This window comes from Zosterops lateralis, assembly GCF_965231275.1.
Source record: "Zosterops lateralis genome assembly, chromosome: 10".
NCBI classification, from domain to species: domain Eukaryota; kingdom Metazoa; phylum Chordata; class Aves; order Passeriformes; family Zosteropidae; genus Zosterops; species Zosterops lateralis.
Genome location: NC_139770.1, coordinates 17555465 through 17577897, shown reverse-complemented (window position 1 = coordinate 17577897; position 22433 = coordinate 17555465). Strand labels below are relative to the sequence as shown.

Genomic DNA, 22433 nt, shown 5'->3' with positions numbered 1-22433 from the left:
TGTGTTTCAGTTGTTACTCTGTATGCCACACTGGGAGGCCCAGCAATAGTTCATGGGCTGAATGAAACAGAGGTGACCACCATCATTACTAGTAAAGAATTGATGCAAACAAAATTGAAGGTCAGAAACCTGTTCTTTGTCTCTTTCCAGTGTGTCTGTTCACTAGTGTTAAATGACCTGGTTCCATTGTACAGAACAATGATTTATTGCCTTTCCATAAGGCAGCCGCTTTTGGAAGAAGATTTATGTATCTGTTTTCATGTACAAAAAGTTGGTAGTTTGCTTTCAGTGGATTTTAGGCTGCTCAGTGACTGGAGAATGAACAATTTGCAGTATTGCAGAGCTGGAGTGCTGCCTGGAAAAACACCTTTACAAGAAGCTGTGGTTTCAGGATGGATTTAGTACCTATAAATGTAACAATGGGAAGAACAGAAAAGTGTATAAAGAGCTAACTGCGATCATGGCTCCTGGCTTATTATCAGATGTTTTCCCAGCAGAGAATGGTTTTTACATCTAAAGATGGGTCTTTAAAGAGTTAGAGCTGTTTTTCCATGCAGGGGGAGAAATAGCTCACTAAACATTAGAGCAGTCAAAGAACTTCTTTGACTTACTGACCCTGATGGAATACCCAAGTGGAACAACTAATCTGCATGAGTTTCATTATTGTGTGTTTTGGGGAAACTGGACCTTTCAGATAAGGCAATTGTTTTTATGAAAAACTGCTACTGTGGAAATTTGAATGAGAATTTCCCAAACTCTAAAAAGAAGTTACTACAGTGGCAGTATCTATGCCATGCACATTTATTTCATCTTGCAGAGAGAGAATGTATTTGCTCTGCTGTAGGTGATGGTCTTCTCTTCTTCCATGAGAGCACTGATAAATGTCTTAGAACTCATGTTTTGCTTGAAATGCTTAACTAGTAATTTTCAGTATTTTTGCTAGCTGTTGCTTATTTTAAATAGCATGATAACCAAGGAGCAATCCAAGAATTATTGTGAGCTCAGTATCACCAGTGTCTCTGTGTTCTATGGGAAGGGAAAGTCAATTATGTCTACAAATCTTTGCAGTCTTATTTATGGGGTCTTCATGAAATAAAATACAAATCAGTAAATGGCCAGAGAAGTTTTTGGACTTAAATTTGGAAAGCTTCAAGCTTTGCAGCTATTTGAGCTTAGCAGGTTTATCCTTTAAAACTCTGAGATGTTTTATGTTAGTGCTTTTTAAAAAGTATACAGCGCAGATAGCATGGAGGTTTTTGTTCTGGTTTTTTGGTTGTTTTGTTTTACTTCTTGGCATAAAACTGATTTTTAATTTCTGAACCCATTTTCCATTTCCACAGGAAATTGTTTCTCAAGTTCCACTGCTGCGACACATAATTACAGTGGACGGCAAACCCACGACGTGGTCAGAGTTCCCCAAGGGTGTCATTGTTCACACGATGGCATCTGTGCAAGCCATGGGGGCCAAGGCAGACATTGGTAGGTTCTTCCTGATCACACCATCTCTTTTGGTGTCCTAATTTGACCTCGTTGGGTAAACTTGAAGAAACTGCAGATTTCAAAGTTACGCAGATTTAACCTTTTCTTATCTCCTTTTCTTTTAAATAAAATCTGTGTGATTGTTTTGTTTTGGTTGTGGGTGGTTGGATTTTGGAGTGCAAGTTTGTATTGTTTTGTTTTTCAGTTTTTGACTCTACAATCAAGTGTCACAGGTTGAAGGATCCTTTCTAGGATAAGCAATTAATTCAGGATAGAAACTTAGCATTCTTATGCTCAGACATAATAAAACCAGGTTATTCAGGGCACAAAAGGAAAATAACTGTGTATTTTATAACAAAAGAAATCAGTGATTCATTACGATTAAATTTGGTACAATTCACAGATATCAAAATGTAAAATAGTTATTTGAATCTGGTAGAACTTGGTCTCTTATTACATTTCTGAAAGCATCAATCTCTAAATTCACTGAAATCTATTTCTGATCTATGTAACATTTTTAGAACTATAATTCAGAATTCTAGAAGTTATTTTAATTGTAATCTTAAGAAATTTTTATTCTTGGCTCTGAAGAGCTGCCCATCCTAGTATTTTAAGACTTCAATATATTCAGTAGTTACTTGCTTTTTTTCTTACCCTTTGTGTTTTCAGAATCTCCTAACTACTGCAGGCACAGGAATATTCAATTGTATTTGAGGAGTAGGGGGGTGATCAATCCATCTGATTTTGATGTTCAGGGGAATAGCAGATTTGCTTCAAACGTCATGACTTCTCAGTTTCTTTAGAACATGCTTTTCCCTGTTTGATATATGTACTACTAAAACAGTTTAATACAACACCAGCAGGAAAATCTTGGCCGTAATTCATTAGCTCCCTGAAATTTGTTAATCTATGTGCTATGTAAAAAGGTATTTAATCTTCAGTCTTTTAAATATCACACATTCTGCACTACAATAAAGGAACATTATCTTTGTCAAGCTAACCATTTATAAACTGTGAAATGCTATCATGAATTGTTTATGGTCAAGCATGTCCAATTAATATTAAGTAGATGAGCTATTGCTTATGGGTTTTTTTTCCTCTGTGTATTTCATTGTGCAGGATAGGCAGGATTCAGTGAGTGGAAAATGATTAAATGTTGCTTTCATGCTTCTCATTCAGTGTGTGCACTGTGCCACATGCACTGTGTGTGATGCAGTTTCCTCTCAGTAAGCACAGTAGGTTTTGTATTTTCTTGCACTCAGCACAAGTATTTAAAAAGCACTTTAATCCTATTAAAGCTGTTGAATTTCTTTTAAGTATTTATGGAGATTGTGCCTCAGGTTGGCTCAGCAGTGCTTTGCTGCAGGTGTTGCAAATGAGGCAGTGTGTTGTTCCCTGCCAGGGAGCACGGGAGGCAGCAGCTTGGCACAGAAGAATGGACCCTGTGGCAGTGTGGAACCAGTGCAGGGAACCTTCCCAAGGCAGGGATGCTCAGTGGTGCTTTGGATGAGCCAAAGCTCTGCCTGTTTCTCTCTCCACTGCAGGAGTAGGGGAAAAATAATAGGAAAACTGTTGTTGTGGTAGATATGGACGATCAGTCAAGCTATGGCTCCGCTAATGCAAAGCTCCTGCTCTTTGCGAAAGCACTTAAGCTTGACCACAATCTTTTTAAGCAAAAGCAGAATGTAATAGCAAGAATCATGTGGTGCTGTATTGCAGTGACTGCTGAAATGTGTCAGTGTGTCAGATCTGCCAGCCCAAGAGGCTCTCCACACATCTCACACCCTGTTTTATAACAACTTGCAGGAAACAAACAGCCATCCAGGCCTGTGCCCTCGGATATTGCAGTGATCATGTACACAAGTGGATCCACAGGAGTTCCCAAAGGAGTGATGATCTCTCATTGCAACATAATTGCTGGGATAACTGGAATGGCTGAGAGAATCCCAAATCTGGGGTATGTACCAACCATTACTTACCAGCAAATAAAGAAGTCATGTAGTTGCATTTAATTTTAGATTAATTACTGTGTAAAATATGAACTGTTTTATATTGGTATGGTTGTGACACATCATACTGTGCATGGACATCTGTGCATCTTCCAGCACTGCACTGGATGAAATGACTACTCATGTACTCTGTTCTCTCGTCTTTGGTATGTGGGCAAGACCAGGACACAAAAACCTGTGAGGCCACCTTGCACTAGAGTGGTTGAAAGCCTCGCTAAGCAGTGCTTCCCTTGGTTAATGTTTAAATTCTGTGGCTTGGCACAGTTTTTAATCTCATCTGCTGAGAGTAACCATCACCCTTTTTTCATGCCTTAAACCTACAGTACATAGTATACAACTCTTGGGATCAAAACCTACGTGATTTGAAATACGCTCTCAATCTCAAAGGCATTTTCTACTTTCTCCATTTCTGCAGTAAACTTCACATAGATTGTGCTTAATGGTGCATCTGAGGACTCCAGTAATACAGCGTATAAACCTATCTTTTAAAAATCCTTTGCAGGGAAAAAGACGTTTATATTGGGTACCTGCCCCTTGCCCATGTTCTGGAGCTGAGTGCTGAGCTTGTGTGTCTGTCTCACGGGTGCCGCATCGGTTACTCCTCCCCTCAGACACTGGCTGACCAGGTATGTTGTAGATGTAAAGTCCTTAGAGTAAAACAAGAAATTTTTAAAAAAATTTATTTTCATCAAATCTTTGTAATAGTTCTTTAAAAATAGTACAAATTTTGTTTCTGATGTTAAAGATCTTGAATGTGTCTGCTAGTAAACTTGTTCTTCATTTTAGTCTTCTAAAATAAAGAAAGGAAGCAAAGGAGATGTTACCACACTTAAGCCAACTCTAATGGCAGCTGTTCCGGTAAGTAACTAAAGGATGAATAATTTTTAAAACCTTTTTTAAAATGTAATTTATAATTCAATTTTTAGCAACAAAATTAATACCATAGAAAAATGAATAGAAAAGGTAGAATCTTTGATGTTAAGCTGCCTTAAAATAGTAATTTTGGTACTTATTTGTATGTTGGGGATAAACCATCATTATATGAGTATCGGACTTTTCCAAAGTTAAGATAGAGATTTGATTTCCATTTTAATTAGTCATTTCTTGTTTGTTCCAGTGAAAGAGTAGAATAAAGAGAGTTGGCAGCAGGCAGTGAGGGTTTAACTGCTGCTCCTGCCCAGATCTTGCTTTCCTGCTTTCCATGGACATCTTGCTGTCTCTTAGCAAGGGAAGAGGCAGGAACCTTGGAGTGGGTTGTCACCTGGAGCTCACTTGAATTTCTAGATTGTGTATTCTTATTGCTGCATTGAATTCAGGATTTCTGTTTCTTGGAGTTAAAATTCCTCTTCTTACATAACTAGGAAATTATGGATCGAATCTACAAAAACGTCATGAATAAAGTGAATGAAATGACCAGTTTCCAGCGGAATCTATTTATATTGGCCTACAACTACAAAATGGAACAGATTTCCAAAGGTTACACTACGCCACTCTGCGACAGGTAATGTTAACTTCATTTTTAATGGCACCAAAAAATCAAAGTCTTACCACAGGAACAGTATCTGGGTTTTTTGTGCTTTTCTTCATTTTTATTGTTGACACTTTGAACGCAAACAAATCTGTACTTAAATGTAAATTGAGACAACAAATCAGGAGTTTGCGTGATAAATTTAAACACTTACTCGTACAATTTAAGTGAATATTGTTTAGCTTGAAATTGATTGAAAATTTACATTTCTTGCATTTTCATCAGGAACTTAATAATGGATTTTATACAGTTTTTGTGTAAGATGAGAAGTTTATTCCTACAGAAAACTGTAGGCTCCAAATTTTCACAGAAGAGAGCAATAGTGTACCTCAAATTGGAAAGAACCCACAGGATCATTGAGTCTAACTCTGGGCTTCTGTGAGAGTAAAGGATAATGTATTTATAATATATATAATGCAAAATTTATACAACTTAAAGTATTTGTAGGAGAAAAGCATGCAACTTTACTGCCTCATTAAATCTGTGTTCTCAAACCATCTTCAAACTAGAACGTGGAAATAATCTTAGAAGTCTGCGCCACAAACTTCTATGTTCTCCTTCAAGGTTTTCCTTGGATGTCATAAAAGCATATTTGAAGACAGTGGAAACTTTCAGTTCAGATCCAAAACTAGGTGCTCTCCTGCTTCGTTTTCACACACCAAAATGTCCTTTCCCCTTTGTGTTTCAGCCTTATCTTCCGCAAGGTGCGTATGCTGCTGGGTGGGAAGATCCGCGTCCTGCTGTGTGGCGGTGCCCCACTGTCGGCGGCCACACAGCGCTTCATGAACATCTGCTTCTGCTGCCCCGTGGGGCAGGGCTACGGCCTCACCGAGTCTGCTGGGGCTGGCACCATCACTGAAGGTGGGTGGCAGGGCTAAGGAATCACTGAGTCTGTGGGGGCTGGCACCATCACTGAAGGTGCGTGGCAGGGCTACAGCCTCACTGAGTCTGCTGGGGCTGGCACCATCACTGAAAGTGGGTGTCAGGGCTAAGGAATCACTGAGTCTGCAGGGGCTGGCACCATCACTGAAGGTGGGTGGCAGGGCTAAGGAATCACTGAGTCTGCTGGGGCTGGCACCATCACTGAAGGTGGGTGGCACCATGTCCCCCTGGCACTGGCATCCATGCTCTGCCCTGTGGGTCTCAGCCCAGCCATTCCTTTGGTGGTGCCACCAAATGTTGTCAAGGAGTCCTGTAATCAAGTGTTCCAAAAAATGTCTTAAACAGTGGCAGTGCTGATCTGGATGTGCTAAAGCAGGTGACCTACGTGTAAAATGGATGTTCTCATTTGTGGTAGAGCAGCCCCATTCTAGCGTGAGCAGGATCTTGGCATTGTTGTACTTGCCATGTGAACTGAATAGGGTTTTTTTTTCAGATTTTGTTGAGTATGTTGAGATGTCAGGAATTAAAATCTTCCTGCACCGGATTTTAATTTCATATAACAGAACCTAGTGGTTTCAGTTGCCTTTTAGTAACTGAGGGTATCTGTTAATACAGCCATTCACTCTCTTTGTGGGATAAGAATTTTATCTGTGTTCTCTTGATAAATCCATTGGGTTTTCTTGGAACTTTGGTTCTGTGAATTAAAGTTCAGAAATAAATAGCAGTTACTTTTCACTGAGGATGCATGACAACAAAAGATTTTATTTTCCTAACAAGCTTTGGTTTTTGTTTTTCTGAAAATGCACTTGTTTAAATTCTAGTTTGGGACTACACTACAGGAAGAGTGGGAGCACCTTTGGTCTGTTGTGAAATCAAGTTATTGAACTGGGAAGAAGGTGAGAATTCCCGCTTATGATTAAATAGTAGTGTGTTTTCAAGAACTGTGTTTTTCTGTTGAGCTTTGCTCAGTAGCAGTAACTGGAAGACTATTTCTTGGCTGTTTGTATTTTAAATGCTACTTTTGCCTATAAAAGTTTGCTCTTGGGGAGAAGAAAGGTAAAATAAATTTTGCACTAGTTTCAAAACAGGGAAATATCCTGACAGAAGCTATCAATGCAAGTGGCATTTTGGCTAGGTAGAATGCATGATACCTTCAGTTGCCATTAAGAAATTATTGTAAAACAATCTTGATAATATTACTCCTAAAGTCATTAAAAATTGGCATGTAGAATAGAGGCTTAATGGATACTTTATAAAATACATAGAATAAATTTTGAAATGCATTTGGGTATTTCAGTGTAGGCTTTTATGCACTGTAGAGTAGAAATACATAATACTTAAGTGTGTTTTGGACTAATGAAAAACCTTATGGATTTTTTTTTTCTTTTCTAAACTATGAGACAAAATTATTTGGTTTTATTCGAAACTGTGAAATTGATAAAGCACATTACTTACTACTGCCAGAAGGACGGCACAATTTTTTACTTTGGAACATATTTTCATCAACTTAATAAAACTCCCCATCCTTTTAGGTGGATATTACAACACTGATAAACCATATCCTAGAGGTGAGATCCTTATTGGAGGGCAGAATGTGACTGTGGGCTACTACAAAAATGAAGCACGAACCAGAAAAGATTTCACTGTTGATGAGAATGGGCAGAGGTGGCTCCATACTGGAGACATTGGAGAGTTTCATCATGATGGATGTCTAAAAATTATTGGTGAGTTAATAAATTCAGGTAAACATGTATATGTATAGATATTCATATACACACACATTTTTCAGGGCTGTGAAATACAGTAATGACAAAAACCTCCCTACCTTGTCAAGCAATCTAAAGCCTTCCCATGTATCCCAGGGAAGTTCTGATATGTTAATGTAAACTTGTTTGGGTGTTTTAGAAGCTGATTTTTGGTTCATTTTGAAACGCTTTTAACATTGACTCCCTTAGTCAGTGAGACTGGGTAGTAATTAGAGAGTTAAATATAAGCTAATTGAGTACATAAGCTGCCTTATATTGTATAATGTTGTGTAGAATTACCTCAAGTAATTTGAGCATAATTTTTAGTTCCTATTGTTGTTTTTCAAGTGAAAGGCGAACAGTTGCTCTTTAAATATGGATTTAGCCTGTAATAAAATAATATAATGTCACCAAATGGTGTATATCCTGCCTTGTGGGTTTGGGCCAGACAGCACAAAATGTGAGCTCCTGGCTAACAGTGACTTTTGTATAGTCCTACTTATCTTCTATGCACATAATGGTGCTGTCATATAGGAAATGCTGTTCTGAAGGCAGAAAATGCATGGAATTGTAATGTCCCTCATTTTGTTGGGGACGACAGACTGATAAAGTGCAGTCTGGAACCCTGACATTAAAGATTTCTTGTACATTCACCAAACACGAGTCAGTTTGGATATTTAAATATGCATTTCAGAAAAATTTAAAATCAGTGTTTAAAAGTTTTCTATCCTGTAATTAACACTTAATTCCTTTCTTCCTCAATAGATCGCAAAAAGGACCTTGTAAAACTGCAGGCTGGAGAATATGTTTCTCTTGGCAAAGTAGAGGCAGCTCTGAAGAATCTCCCACTGGTGGATAATATTTGTGCATATGCAAGCAGGTAAGAGCAGCCAATACTTTGTTACTGCTCTGTTCTTTATCCTCTTGAAGCCATAAGCAAAATTTTTTGCCACTCAATGTGTTGAATTTCTTTAATCAGTTAAAAAAAGGATTTTACTTATAATACAATGGAATAACTCTCTATCAAAACAAAAAGATCTGAAATCCATTTTTATTTTTCCTTTCTCATTTGTTGGAGAATACTGACAATGAATCTTACATTCCCCCTTCCCCAGTCTGAAAAGTAGCTGAGCTGAGCTCTTTTGCATTAATTACAGGCATCACTCAAGCACTTTGGAGATTGTCACCTTTACAAGCCCTAGGACACCTTGTTCCTTGCTGTGTTTAGTTGTGATTTGTCCTTCCCAGGAAGTACTGTGATACTTCAGAGGAAGGTGGCGGGAAGAAACACCAAGGGACCAGTAGCTGGCTTGTGAATTATAGTTAATTTTCTTTACCTCTGCAGTACACCACCTTGAGGCTTGAGAAAAAACACTCTCTAAACTCTCTGCAAACACACAGTAAATGACAATCTAATGTCATTTCTATTTGCTTCATCTGTGTACTAATAAATGAAGTGATAAGGGTTCAAATATGTTAAGCTTCTATTTCCAGAGTTTCTTAGCTCTTACACAGATAAATATAATTCAGGTGGGTTTTTTTTCCTGTTGACATTTGACATTGATGTTTGGAAATAATTTTGGAGCTTCAGAATGATCAGAAATATTCAGATTCCCAGTATGGCCCAAAAAGCCCCACTTTACTTTGAAAGAATCCAGGATAAGCATACCACAGAATTGTTCAGTGGTAATAAATAAAACAATTACCAGAGAATTGCTCAGTGGTAATAAATGAAACAATTACCTTCTGGTTTGTTCACCTGGTTCTCTGTAATTTTGGGGGGATTTGTGTAGTCATTCTGTAACTGCAGTTTGGACAGTTTTGGATTAGTAGGCTGGCATGCACTGGGCCATCCACTGCTGAGAAAATTTCTGTTCTTTTAAGCTTTATTTGTGGTTTGGACTCACTGAGTGAGTCTCGTGTTTGCTGGCAGCTTGAAGTTGCAACTGTTCCAAGCACCCTCTGTAATCTACGGAGAAAGAGCTTCCTACATGTGATTTGTTCTCTTCCAGGATTGCAGTTCACTATTGGACTCATGCTACCAAATTTTTGTATTAATTTTGCCATGTCAACATAACATTGGAAGCTAAAATGCACTTGCCAGCTGGACACTTGATTCTGATAGGCCATGTCATGTCTATTACTTAAAACCAGGAAAACCTATGAGCAATTTTTAAAGGTAATTTACAAACAAGAGTCCACACCAAGGACGAGCAAGACTTTCCAGATTGTTTTTTCTGTTGCCACTGTCCTTTTTCTTAATACTGTTATGTGTCTAATGTGGCCTAAGCAGCCATGTAATAGTCCTTGAATGATTGTCCATATGCACATTTCATTGTGGGCATGTGCTCACCTCAGCAGTCTGAGCTCAGAGAGGTTTTGTAACAGTACCTGTGACCTTTCTTAGATCCTCTCACTCCTTATAGTTTGCCTGGGTGATCTCGTATGCAGGAGGAGTCCTTTATTTGTAGCTCTTCTGTCTCCCACATGCAAAAGGACAAGAGGGGCAGACTTTTACAAATGGATTTGATACGTGATGTGAGCTTAAATTTTAGGGTGCAAAATTCTTCTGAACATGGTAATATGGAATCAGAATTGTTTGCATGATATTGCTACTTCAAAAGCTGTATTGACTTCAGACAAATTAAGTGAGATAAGGAATAAAAACATTTGCTGAAAGAAATTACGATGAGAGCTCTGTTAGGGGAGAACCCTACTGCTTTATCAGCACTTCACCCATCCAAGACACATTGACTGGGTTTCAAGCATCACCTGAGGAAAACGAGTACCTCAGTTACCTGAGGAATGAGCAAACATAGCAAAAAACCTGAGGGAGTCCTCAGTAATCTCAAGGAGATAAGGACCAGACTTCAGAGAATAGAAACAGTGGTATCTATGTGTAGTGCCACTAAATATGTTTCTGACCATAGGTCTGAGAGCCATACATGGGTAGAATCATAAACACAGCAAGGGAGTGAGGCTGCCTAGTGTAGGACAGACATTTTGGCAAAATCTTTCGTCATGGAAGAGATGATTAAGGAGGTCTTGAGGACCAAAGTCTGAAAATTTCCACTGAAAATCACTTCCAAGACAAAGCTACCAAGATCGGCATAAGGAGCAGCAAGAGGGAAGTAACTGCTCAAGAGAGAAGATATAACTTCAGGATATCTCTCAAGACAAAACAGTGCTTTAGCATTTGAACTGCAACAAGTGAAGATTTAACTTAGTGGCACAGAATGAAAAGCTACATGTACCAGGAACTGTGAGCTGCAAGATATTCTTTCCAAGAAAAGAACAGTTGGGTGAACCTGTTTGTTCAGCACAAGTATACTTCTACTCAAGGGGCTGAATTTTAGATGAACAGAAAGTTTGATGCTTACCCAGCAAACTGATTACTTCAATATGCTGTTTATCCCTGGAGACACTGGTGATATTGCTGGACATGGTCTTGAGCCATGTCAAAAGACTACAGGAACCAGGGATGAAAGTGCCAGAGTCCTTTGTGTCCCAGGTGCCTTCACACACAATAGCTACACAGGAGGGAGCAAAGTTACAAGGATTCAGTGCAGAGTACAGCATGAGTGTGCTTGGGGGAAAATGGGACAGAGGCAAAGGCATGAGGTGAGATGCAAGCAGCAGTGATAGTGACGCTAACCTGAAATCATCTTGTAAGACATTTTCAGGAAGAGAAAAATGAGAATGATTTTGAGCTGGCAGGCAAAGCTTAGGATGGTGCTGCAGGGAAGTCTGTGTTTATAATGGACTCTGGTGCAGTCTTCTCAACTCCTGTCAGATGGCCATTATGATTCATGCCACTAACAAAGGAGAAAATTGCAGTGTGCAGTAACCAAAAGCATATTTAGAGGTAGTACCTTAAAATTATTGTGAAGACTTTAAAGGATACAGTTACAGTAATCTGCATGCTAGGGCTAAGTTTGCATATTTTATATTAATGATCTGTCTGCTGAGAGTTGAAAAGGTTTAATAAATCTATAGATAGTTAAGATGGGAGGGAACCAAAGCCACAGTGGAGAATAGGATGAGAATTCAGAGTAAGCTTGGCTAGATGGAGATTTGCTTGAAAATAGCAGTAAGTTCAAAGAGAGGAGTTGTTAATTATCCTTACAGCTAAATAAACTGCAAAAGTTAAGGGTGAGGACCACCAGCTGGTAGCAATTCTGTAGGAGCTGACATGAGTCCACAAGTGTCATGCTGTTATAAGAAGGTAAAGGGCATAATTAGATGTACTGCCTACAAAATGCACAATGATCTCTTTGCTCTAACAAGTATTAAAGAGTCTGAGTTCCACATGTAGCACATCTGAAGAGATGGACCTCATGGAAAGAGACCAGGAAAAAAATGGCAATGTCTGGGCAGAGACCTGTGATGGCATGAATTAGGAGGAAAGGGCACTGCTGATAGGTCTAAATAAACCTAAGAAAAGAAGCAAGACTAAAAAGGTGAACGGTGAATGAATAAATAGCTTCTGTGGAAAAGACGGGACATCTGACTATTCTGAGATAAACTGCAAAGAGGAAGAGTCAGGAGTTGCCATCAGCAGCAGCTTTTCCATGGTATGAGTGATGAAGTGTTGGCATTAGTGCTTGCTGATGTTTAAGCAAGATGTAGACAAACATCTGTTAGGTGTTTCTGACCCTGCTTCAGGGCAGGTGCATTGATCAGGAGCTCTTCTGACATTACTTTCAACTCTGGCTCTGATCTGCTTCATTAGAATGTGTCAAGCTGCTGTGTGAGGTTTCTGTGCACATTTTACCAAAACTTTACACCAGGTGAAAAACTTTGAATACCTGTTTCAGGGTGAATGGTGCTTTAGGGCCCAAAGACTTCGAGATCACAGCTTCCTGTGCTCTGGGCATGTCAGGAGCAGACAAAGAGTGCCAACAGTAGAGTGAGTGTATGGACAATCACTTGAAAGAAAAAGAGAAGTCACTTCCCTTACAGAAGCAGGCATCCTTTGAGATGTGTTGTGCATATGCTCATTCCACAACCTGCTCTCCAACCCCTCTTCACTGCAGTCCTCTACTCCTCTACAGTAACTGGATTCTGCAGTTGAGAGGAAACTGAGGTAGGGAAGCCGCACACCAGTCTCCATTCCGGGCTGCAGATCATGAGGAGAGGCAGGGCAGTGACAACGTGTGGGTACTGCTTCCCAAAGCTTTGGGCATGAGACACAGTGGAATATGCATATGGACAGCACACCTTGAAGCAATCCAGTTACTGTAAGGTAAGTAGCTTCTCTTTCAACTTATTTTTAAGCAGGCAGAGGTAACTTGTGTACTATTTCAGAAGGATTATCAGGTGAAAAGCCAGCTGTTAAGAGCAATATCTCTGTATGAAGTGTAGACCCCCCCAGGTTGAAATGTTATTTTTGAACAGTTGTTTACTTTGCAAAATTCATACTAAAGTACATTGTGCTTCTCAGTTTCCATTCTTATGTCATTGGATTTGTTGTGCCAAATCAAAAGGAGCTCGCAGAACTAGCCCGAAAAAAAGGATTTAAAGGAACCTGGGAAGAGATCTGTAACAGTCCTGAGATGGAAAAAGAGGTTCTGAAGGTGCTGGCTGAGGCTGCCATGGCAGGTGAGTGGCTGGGTAGATGGTATCAATCCTGTGGACTGTAATGACTGTGAAATAGATAAGCATAGACCCTAAAATATTTCCTTGTGTGTGTATTTCATTGAACCTGTATAAAGTGAGATTTTAATACAAAACCCCCAGCAACAAAACATGAGTTGGGTCAGTCCTTTTGTTTCATGCAGCTTCTTTTACTGTGGCAAATAGCTGAGGATAGAATATAAAAACAGGGAAGCTTTACAAGTACCATTTTCTGTATATATGTGTGCATGTGTGGTGTTCTTTAAGATGTCCTGTAGTAAATATCTTGTTAGCCTTGCTGCTGGTCCAAAAACAGTGTGGGCCAACTATCCAACTATTGATCCATAATCATAATATGCATTAGGTATCAGACAGTCTCACATGCTACATACCAGTGCAAAGTTGAAATAAATCCATGGTGACAGGGGCTCTCCTGGCTCCCCCTTGCATCTGAAGGATTTCCAAAACCAAAGCAGCATCTTTGTAGGTAGTGATTTTCTGAAAACCTTCCTTACATGAATTCTTCTAGCCACATTTTGAAAATTACTCATTCTGTATCAGTGTCCATAGTATCTCGTGGGGAGTTTGTAGCTTGGCCTGTTTTTGTGAAGAAATGCCTTGTTTGTACCAGGCCTTCCATCTGCCAGTTGAGGCTGACTCTGCTGAGCTCAGATCTGGCAGGGGCAGTGAACAGTGGTGGTTGTGGTTCTGTCAGTGTGGATTATTCTTCCCCCTCAGTATCTTTTTCATGCTAATTGGCCATAATCTGTCAGGCTGCTCTGGTGCAGAATGAAGCAGTGGCACAGGGATATTTTGTTTGTTCTTTGTAATAATTTTGGCCTTATTTTTGCTTTTGGCCATTTCTGAGCACTGAGCTTTCTTCGTAACACTTGTCAATTATGGCCACAGAATGATTTTTTTAAGATGATCATCAGGGGTGTAAAAATTTCCATACTCATCTTTTGACACTTTCCTGCTATGAATGTTTGCTGCTGTTTTGCAGTTGCTAGGTCTCACAATGTCCTTCTGTCCCTCTTTGTCCTTTGTCTTCATCCTTTCTGCTCTGGATAACTACACGCTTCCAGCAGTCTCTGCTTGTTAATATTCATCTCTTCTACATATTGCTCATGAATGTATCAAACTCTCATGAGATATTTGCCAGCTCCCATCCCAGGAGCACCCTCCTGCCATGAGTGCAGTCTCAACTATGCAGCTGCTCTTTCTTTGCCCCACCTCTCTAGTCTGGTTTTCTTCACTGTACAGAGCACACAGGCAAAGTCATTCTTAGAAGCTGCTGTGATGGAGAGCATGCACAAAGCTGCTTTCATTTTTTTGTCCAACTCTATTCTAAAAAGAATTAAATACTTCTTAAAAATTAATGAAAGGTAGTATTTGATTCAACTATCTTGATGTTATTTTATATTTTGGTTTGGTTTTCACTTTGGTGAAAGGCTTTACTTTTAAATACTATGGGTTTTAGTGATAAATTGCAAAAAAACCCCCAAAACCCAAACCCAGTAATCTAATGCCAAAGGGAGAAAAAGGGGCAGGAAAACCTAAAAATGGCAGGTTGCATGTGATAGGTATACGTTTGTGTATATTTTAAAAATTCAACTTGAAAGGAGAAGATTTTATTATTGCTATCTGTTGGCTACTTTTCTTAGTTATCTATTTTTCTTATATCTGCAACCACAGCAGAAATTGTTGCAAATGATAGTGTTATGTGCTGAAGGTGTAACATGGGGAGCACTACTCTCTTTTAGTACAGGGAAGAGCTCCCATATGAACTTAGTTCTAAATTGACCAAGGGAATTATCAGGAAAAAAACCCAAGTCCCCCATTTTTTCTCACCTAAGTAGTATAGACTTTAAGGCGTTGTGCTCTCCATGATGCTGGTAGAGCAGAGTCTGTTCTGAGGATCGCACTTCCATGCACTGAGGCTTTTTTTGAAGTTAGGGAGCTGCACAGATACTGAAATAAAGCCCAGCTGTTCAGGTATTTCTGTGGAAACTGGACAACGGGTACTAGCAGATTCTATCACTCCACTTGTGACCCCAGAGGTTGTCAAACCATGGAGAAGCACTTCTACATTTAGGTCATGTGCTTTTCTATGTGAGAATATGATTCCTCCTTTTGTGCTTAACTTTAAGAAAATGCTTATATTCAGGTTCTGCATTAAAAATTATTTCTGTTTACAGCAAACCTGGAGAAGTTTGAAATCCCAGTAAAGATCCGTTTGAGCCCTGACCCTTGGACCCCAGAGACTGGTCTGGTGACAGACGCATTCAAACTGAAACGCAAAGAGCTCACGGCGTTCTATCAGACGGACATCGACCGAATGTACGGGATAAACATCAAATAACCCTCCCCTGCACCACTTTGTACCCTGAGCTTGGATCAAATAGGAAATACTTGAATTGCCTGTCTCAACTCGACACTTGAGATCAACACACGAAACCACCATTCCTCATTTCCAGCTTAAACTGTTCTTTCTAATGACATCACCGTGATGACTGGCAAGTTTAGTAAAATGTTATGGCAGCAAACTTGTGTCTGTCTCCTTTTTTCCAGTTTTCTCTGCTACCTTGTCAGTCTGTGGATTTTCCTGGGTCTTTTTGGGAAACCATGATTCTGAAGCCTCAAGTTTTTAAACATTTATAAATCCTGTATAATGTTTTATTTGTATCTTTAAAATTTGGATGTATATAGAGAGAACTTGGCTATATAAGAAATGGTTATACTGGGGGCCTTTTTTTACCTAATTATTTAAAGATAAGAAGGTATTGATGTTGTGACATTATGTACATTGAAAATGCTTGTTACAAGGTAATTGTTGAACAGAGGACCAGGTTATTTGCTGCTGTGCTATTTTTCTGTGTAAATCTGAGGGAGAAAACGTTTGACATTCCAGCTTGTGTAATACACCTTCAATATGTGCCTAATGGTTACTTTTATTTTTATCTGAAAATGGAAGGATGGTCATGGCACAGCTCTGCCTCAAGGCAGGTACTCTTGCAGGTGTTAGTTAACACTCCTTTAATGTAGAAGATGCTATTAACACAGCAGAAGTTGAACTGAAGAATAATCTCTCAGATACAGAAACTCCTTTTTTAAATAGCTCGTGACCATTTCATCCAGAGCTGAATTGTGTAGAGCTAATATGAACTCTCATCATTAATATCACCTAACACTTCACGTGCTTGACTGTCCTTTTAGCAGAGGGACTGTAGCAACCTTTGTCTTTTCTCATTAGGTTTGGACATTACAGTGGGTTTGCTCTTCTGTTGTTTATGAAGGTTTGGCAAGACCCCTGCTCTGCCCTAGCTGTAACCCAAATCTTCCTGGGGGGGATTTTTAAAGTCATAATGACAGTTATGTTCTCAGCTCACACAGTGCCTAGCTGCCCTTTGTGCCATTAAAAATCTCCCTTTGATTCTCTGTTCTTTTCTGTAATAGTTTTTGCTTTAAAAACAGATATTTGAAGCATTTGTCAACCAGAGTTATTTATGTTGCTTGGTTTGTTACACCTAATTCTTACTTTGGGAAGGAGTCTCAATTTCTGTTTCACTAGAGATTCATGGATATTGTTTAAAAAAATATAGAGGCTCTTTTCATCTTAAGTGAAAGCATTCAGATTTGATTCAGATATGAATTTTATTTTCAAAATATTTCTGGAATGAATATTCAGGGTTACATGAGAATGTGAAAATGTGTACATCTGTCAACTTTGTGAGGAAGCAAGTACTAAAATGGCTTTAATTTGGGGATTACTCTTGTATGTATCATTTACTTGTAGTACTAAAACTCAAGGTCCTAATGCTCACTTAGTGCCCTGCTGTGGTAGCACATAGCAATGCTGAAGTTTAGTTTGGGAGAGGGAGTTCCTGCTGTTTGTCTTTGTGATAGGAGGTTTCAAGAGGTATTTGATGTGCAAATTCTCATTTTATAAACCTCTGAAATAATTTTTTCTAATTCATGCTCTCCACTGATTTTAGAAAGCAGATTCATAGGAGTTGAAGGTTATCGAGCAGGTTCCCTGATGAAATGATGAGGTGGTTTGTGCTAATTATGGGTTTCCCCTGCTGCTGTCCATGAAAAACTATTAACATTTGGTAAACTTTGGTGTAAGTAATCAAATAGAAATAGAAGCAACAAAAAGAAATTGGAACCAAATTTTTGAGATTATTGCTTTTAGATACCCAGATCATAAATGAAGACCTTGTGGCAAATAGAGATAAGATGAATGTTGAAAAAGGACTGAAGAATCTAAATGTGGAAAAATTGCCAAGGCTGTAGGAAAGTGTCACTTTATTAAATATTACAACCTCTTAAATTTGTATCTGTGCTCCATCAGCAGGTTTTTAAATAGAACTCAGCACAGACTGTACAATGTTAAAATATTTTTGTGATTTTTAGTGCAAATTAATAAATTGCTGAAGTACTATGTATATCACTTGGTGCATTGTGCAGCAGATTTAAAATAAATCTGCTTTTGGTTAAACAGATCTGAAGTTAGTATTTTGTTCTGCTAAGGGTTTAAATCCCCTTTTGAGAAATTGTATAAATGAAACTTTTAAAATGGTTTGGAAATAGTAGTTTTATTTTCTTTTTTCTAATCCAGTCACAAGATGGGGTTGCAGTCTAACTACATTTGATTTTACAGTTCAGGTTTTATGTTTAAAATGGATGTGATATATATAGTTCCTCTTTCATTAGGCATCAGGTTCATTGTGGAATTCATTCATTCATTTATTTCTTCTACTGAATGTGAAAACAAAGCAGTTCATTAAGTTTGGTCTCAGCGCTGGAGATAGACTTTTTAAAATCTTTATGATGAGTATGGGTTTTTTTCTTTTGATTTATTGCAAAAGACAGACTCCACTATGCTGGATTGTGAATACCTCCATGTCCCATTGAGGCCACCTGTGCTGGGTGTGCTGGGGGCTGTAAGGGGATGTTCAGTCAGGCTGCAGTTCAGCTCTGGGGCTGTTCCTATGGGCTGCCAGGTCCTTCTGGCTGCCACCCTGTGCTCCTGCATTGCTGAGCACAAGGACAGCTTTGGAGGGATTTGTTCCAACCCTGTAGAAATGCCCTGCTTGCCACCTGGGAATTCCCTTCCATATTCTTTTTTTAATTTTTATTTTGTTTTGTTTGGTGTGTCTTCCCATGGCCTGTGTAACAAGAAGAGAGGTACCTGCTGGAATGCACTGCCCTGTCCCAAGGGCTATGGGCAGATATATTGAGACGTGTGTGTTTGGGAGGAGTGGTCTCTGTCACATGGGGGATTCTGTAATGGAAAGAGCTGGAACTTTAAACAATCTGAGTTCAAACTAAGAGCAAGGGGCAAATACCTCACCTGAAGGGCCCCCAAAAGAGGGCAATTTTGAACAAAACTTCTGTAAATAAAAACTTACCCTGTCTCTGAATCATTGAAAATTGTAACTACTTACTCTCTTGTGAAAATCTATGCATTTAATTATTAAAATTGTTGACCAGGAAATTCCAGGGATGCTGTGAATATCCTCTAAGTTTCACAATTCTTAAAAAAAATTTCAGGACTTTAGGCTAGATTAATTCAATCTAGGTGTAAGTGTTCTTTACTGAGCATAGCATTTTTGGGGTAGATGAGAAATTCAAAAGTTGCATGTCGAAAGACAGTGTGAGTTTGCTGCTTGCAGGTCTCACAGAGGCAGAAACACTCCTCAGAGGGGAGCTGCAGCTGAGCAGGGAAATAATTCTGCTGAAATAGAAGTGGAAAGCAATGTGTGACTGGAGCTAAGAACATAACAGGTACCTACATCCCACTGCTTTACAGACAAGATGCAGAGAAGGGTATGGAATCAAAACCATACATTGAGAACACCCTGTAAAGCTCAGAAGTTTATGCAGAAATTGCTATAGGACATAAAACTCCTTTGCAATAACCTTCGTCCTGCTAAAATTCACAAACTTTTTATTCTCTACTAAAACTACATTTAGGTGATGCAATGCAGCATTTTTAATTTTTATTACTGTGGTGTATTAACTACTTTGGACTCGGTATAAAATAGTGTACATCTGTTTCTTTACTGGTAAGAGGAACAATTTTCAACTTGCCTACACCTTGGACCAGGCTGAAACATTAATTGAATGACCAACTGTATATTGTTGTAATGGGTTATTTAATGTAAACTCATTTTCAATGTGATCTTGGTTGTTACTATGAACTGCCTGAACATTGTATATCCTAATTGAGTTATATTGTATGAATTATTTATTTGTAATTGGATATCATGTTTCAAAAATAAAATTAATTTCACACAAATTGGGCCCTGTTCATCAGTTCTTTTGGTGGTACAGAGTTGATAATATGGAAATGTGTTCATTATTGTCAAGTGTTTCAAATATGTGTGACCTTTTTGGACTGAATGCAGGAGCAGGAATTACCAGGTTAGTCTGGCTTTCACTGCAGGAAAATTAATCATGTTTGATCAATTTTGATTTGCACATGATCTGCCACTTACCTGGTTTTAAAAGCAGAGGCTGTGGGTAATACCTGATGTAAAGCTGTAGGCTTATGACTCCTTTTTTTTTTTTTTTTTCTTCCCTATCCAATTGTGCTAGGACTTGTATTTAGTGTATAATTTTCCTTAAGTTGTGTGTTGAAGGGCTAGGTATTAGATGCTTGCAATTGAAATTCTTAAGAGATCTTAAGCAGTTAAATTTCAAGTTTTGATTACAAGCTCACAAACCATTGCTGATAGCAGTCCAGCCTGGAGGCATCTCAACAGAAGCCTCTTTTTCTTTTTTGTGTCTCTATCTACAGGTTCCCCAAATGCCCGGGTTCGTAGCGCTGACAATGTATAGCTTCCTTGCTGTATAGCTGATATTTTCATTTTTATCCCTTTACCAGCCATGAGAAGGCTCCAGCTTCCTCTAGAATCAGTTATATCCAAAGTAGTTGTTTCTTTTATTCTTTCAAAAATATTGGGGGGGGGTTTAAGACTGAAAACTTATTTAAAATAATTTAGGATAATATGATTCACTTTAACTAATTTTTTGGGTCTTTTTGTTAGATAGTTATAGGTAATAAAATGTTGGGGGGGTTTCTTTAGTAAAGAGAAATAAGTTTGGAACTATTACAATAGGTATTTATTGCAGCAACTAATTTCAGGAAGGATAAATGTAACCATATCAAAAAATATGTCAATGTAGCCATTATAGAGGTGTGGGGGTCCAAAATAGATACAATAAAATACAAATAAAAACATTGTAGACCTGAGTTGCTATTGTCTACAAAAAAATCCAGGGATGGCATCAGGGAAAGGGAGTACCCAAACTCCCTTTGAAAGGAGTTGAAAAGATGAGTAATTTTTTTTAACAGTTGTAACACTTGGGAATAATATTTTTAAAAACCTGTTGCTATTTCTGTGTGTGTAAAATTTCTCTCCTGGCATTAAAGGTTAAAGAAGTGCCAGACCTGTGCTGTGTTCAGAGCAGTACCTGTCCTTCCCTACTGTCCCAGGGAAGTGTTGGGAATGCCAGGCTGGTACCTGCCCTTCCTTTTCAATATTCTCCTGCAGGTCAAAGGGGAGTGGTGTGGAAAGGGAGCTCTGGCTTCCCCTAGAATTGATATAAAATGGATTTATCTGCCCTCAGAAAGGCAAGGAACTAATGACAGATGTGCCTTTTCTTTGTGCTGGGGAGCCAGTGGGAGGAAAGTTTCTGCTTTGGCATGAAAGGTGCTGGTGATGAATGTAGATTTAGGGAATGTTCCCAGGCGCAGGGCAGCTGAATGTCCTGCACATGGACAGCTGGAGCTGGACCTGAGGGCAGGGCTGGTGGCAGTGGGGCTGTGTCTGCCCGTGTCTGTCCAGCACAGATCCAGCTGTAGGGGCTGGAGGGATGGCAGGTGTGGATGGCTGAAAGTTCCAGACAGTGTTAGCAAGTATTTTCTCTAACTATGATTAAAATAGATACCTGTGGCTTTTAGCAATTAATGTCTCTATGATATGAATCCCAGATTTCATTATATAGGCTTCAGCATTTCATTCCTGCTTTATGTGCTTGGCTTTAGCTGCCTCCCTGCCCAGCACAGAGACCTTGCCCAGGGCTGGCCATTGGGGCACTCCCATCTGCAGGTGGTCCTGGATGGGCATCCCCAAACTGCTGCCTGGTCCCCAGGGCAAGGTGGTTGGTAGGAGAGCAAACACTGTTTCCCTCTTGGGAGTTGGATAGGTTCAGTTTCCTGGGAGCACACATACCCAAAAGGACAGTGCAGCCTGTCATGCATGAAATGTCAAAAAGATGTTTTATATAAGACTTCGGGGTACTCAGCATTGCCAAGTGCAGCAGCAGGAAAGGACATGTACCATATTTGAATCCCTAGCTCCTGAATTTTCATGTATTCCACTGTACCCTTTCCCACTTTATTACAAGTGTGTGTTTATTTCTTTCTCTGGAACTGCAGTGCCTTCTGTTGGTAGCAAGGTTGGGTAGGTTGTTTGGTTTTTGTTTTGGTAATTATTTGCAGATAATTGAAAGACAACTTTATGAATATGAGCTAAACTTTAATGGGAAAGTTTACATGGCTTCCCACTCATGTGCAATCACAGTAGTGTTTGGCAACAAGCCTGGTGTTGGTGACCTTTATTCTTCTGAAATGGTGAGATTTTGACGTAGATCCTTACATTGAGTAAGTTTCCTTACATAAAGTAAATTTCCATCTAGTTTCTACTACTTTAGGCTCCTAGAGAGGTTAAAGGAGAAAGAAGCATCATTTTGAAATATGAAATCATTAATAGTAAAAGAAACTGTCTATGAAATTCCCAAAATTCATTGTATCCCAACCTGGTAAAACATCCTGGTTCCTTAACTATTAGTAAAGGCTTTGAGTTAGAGCTTTATCTTAATAATGCTGGTCAAATACAGTTCAGGGGGTTTTTTGAAATAAGATTTCTATCAGGAATTTTTCAGCAAACTCTCTATTTTCGGTACATTTCGTAGTAACATATTTGTATAACTTGTTTTTAAATCTTAAGCATATAGCTTACAAGACTGAAGAATTATTTATAAAGTGTAGTTCCTGTTGTGCAGTGTAGTTGGAAGATAGGTTGTGGATGTTTAACAAGCTGTAAGGAAGCCATTTCCTGACACTCATTAAGCATTTTATGTTTCATCAGTTCTCTGGATCTC

General features: G+C 39.0%; 1 protein-coding gene across 2 annotated transcripts in view; it reads left to right on the top strand.

The window, feature by feature from the left end:
- Window positions 1–19552, top strand: part of ACSL3 (acyl-CoA synthetase long chain family member 3) — a 51923-nt gene extending 32371 nt beyond the window's left edge. For both annotated transcript variants that reach the window (XM_083868322.1, XM_083868321.1), the window contains exons 5-16: window positions 11–120; window positions 1341–1479; window positions 3286–3436; window positions 3991–4114; window positions 4275–4346; window positions 4850–4989; window positions 5705–5877; window positions 6720–6794; window positions 7431–7622; window positions 8409–8523; window positions 13087–13244; window positions 15458–19552. In XM_083868322.1, coding sequence (XP_083724448.1) covers window positions 11–120; window positions 1341–1479; window positions 3286–3436; window positions 3991–4114; window positions 4275–4346; window positions 4850–4989; window positions 5705–5877; window positions 6720–6794; window positions 7431–7622; window positions 8409–8523; window positions 13087–13244; window positions 15458–15621 — 1613 coding nt within the window. In that variant the 3' untranslated portion in view covers window positions 15622–19552. The remainder of the gene's footprint in view (window positions 1–10; window positions 121–1340; window positions 1480–3285; window positions 3437–3990; window positions 4115–4274; window positions 4347–4849; window positions 4990–5704; window positions 5878–6719; window positions 6795–7430; window positions 7623–8408; window positions 8524–13086; window positions 13245–15457) is intronic.
- Window positions 19553–22433: the final 2881 nt, after the last annotated feature.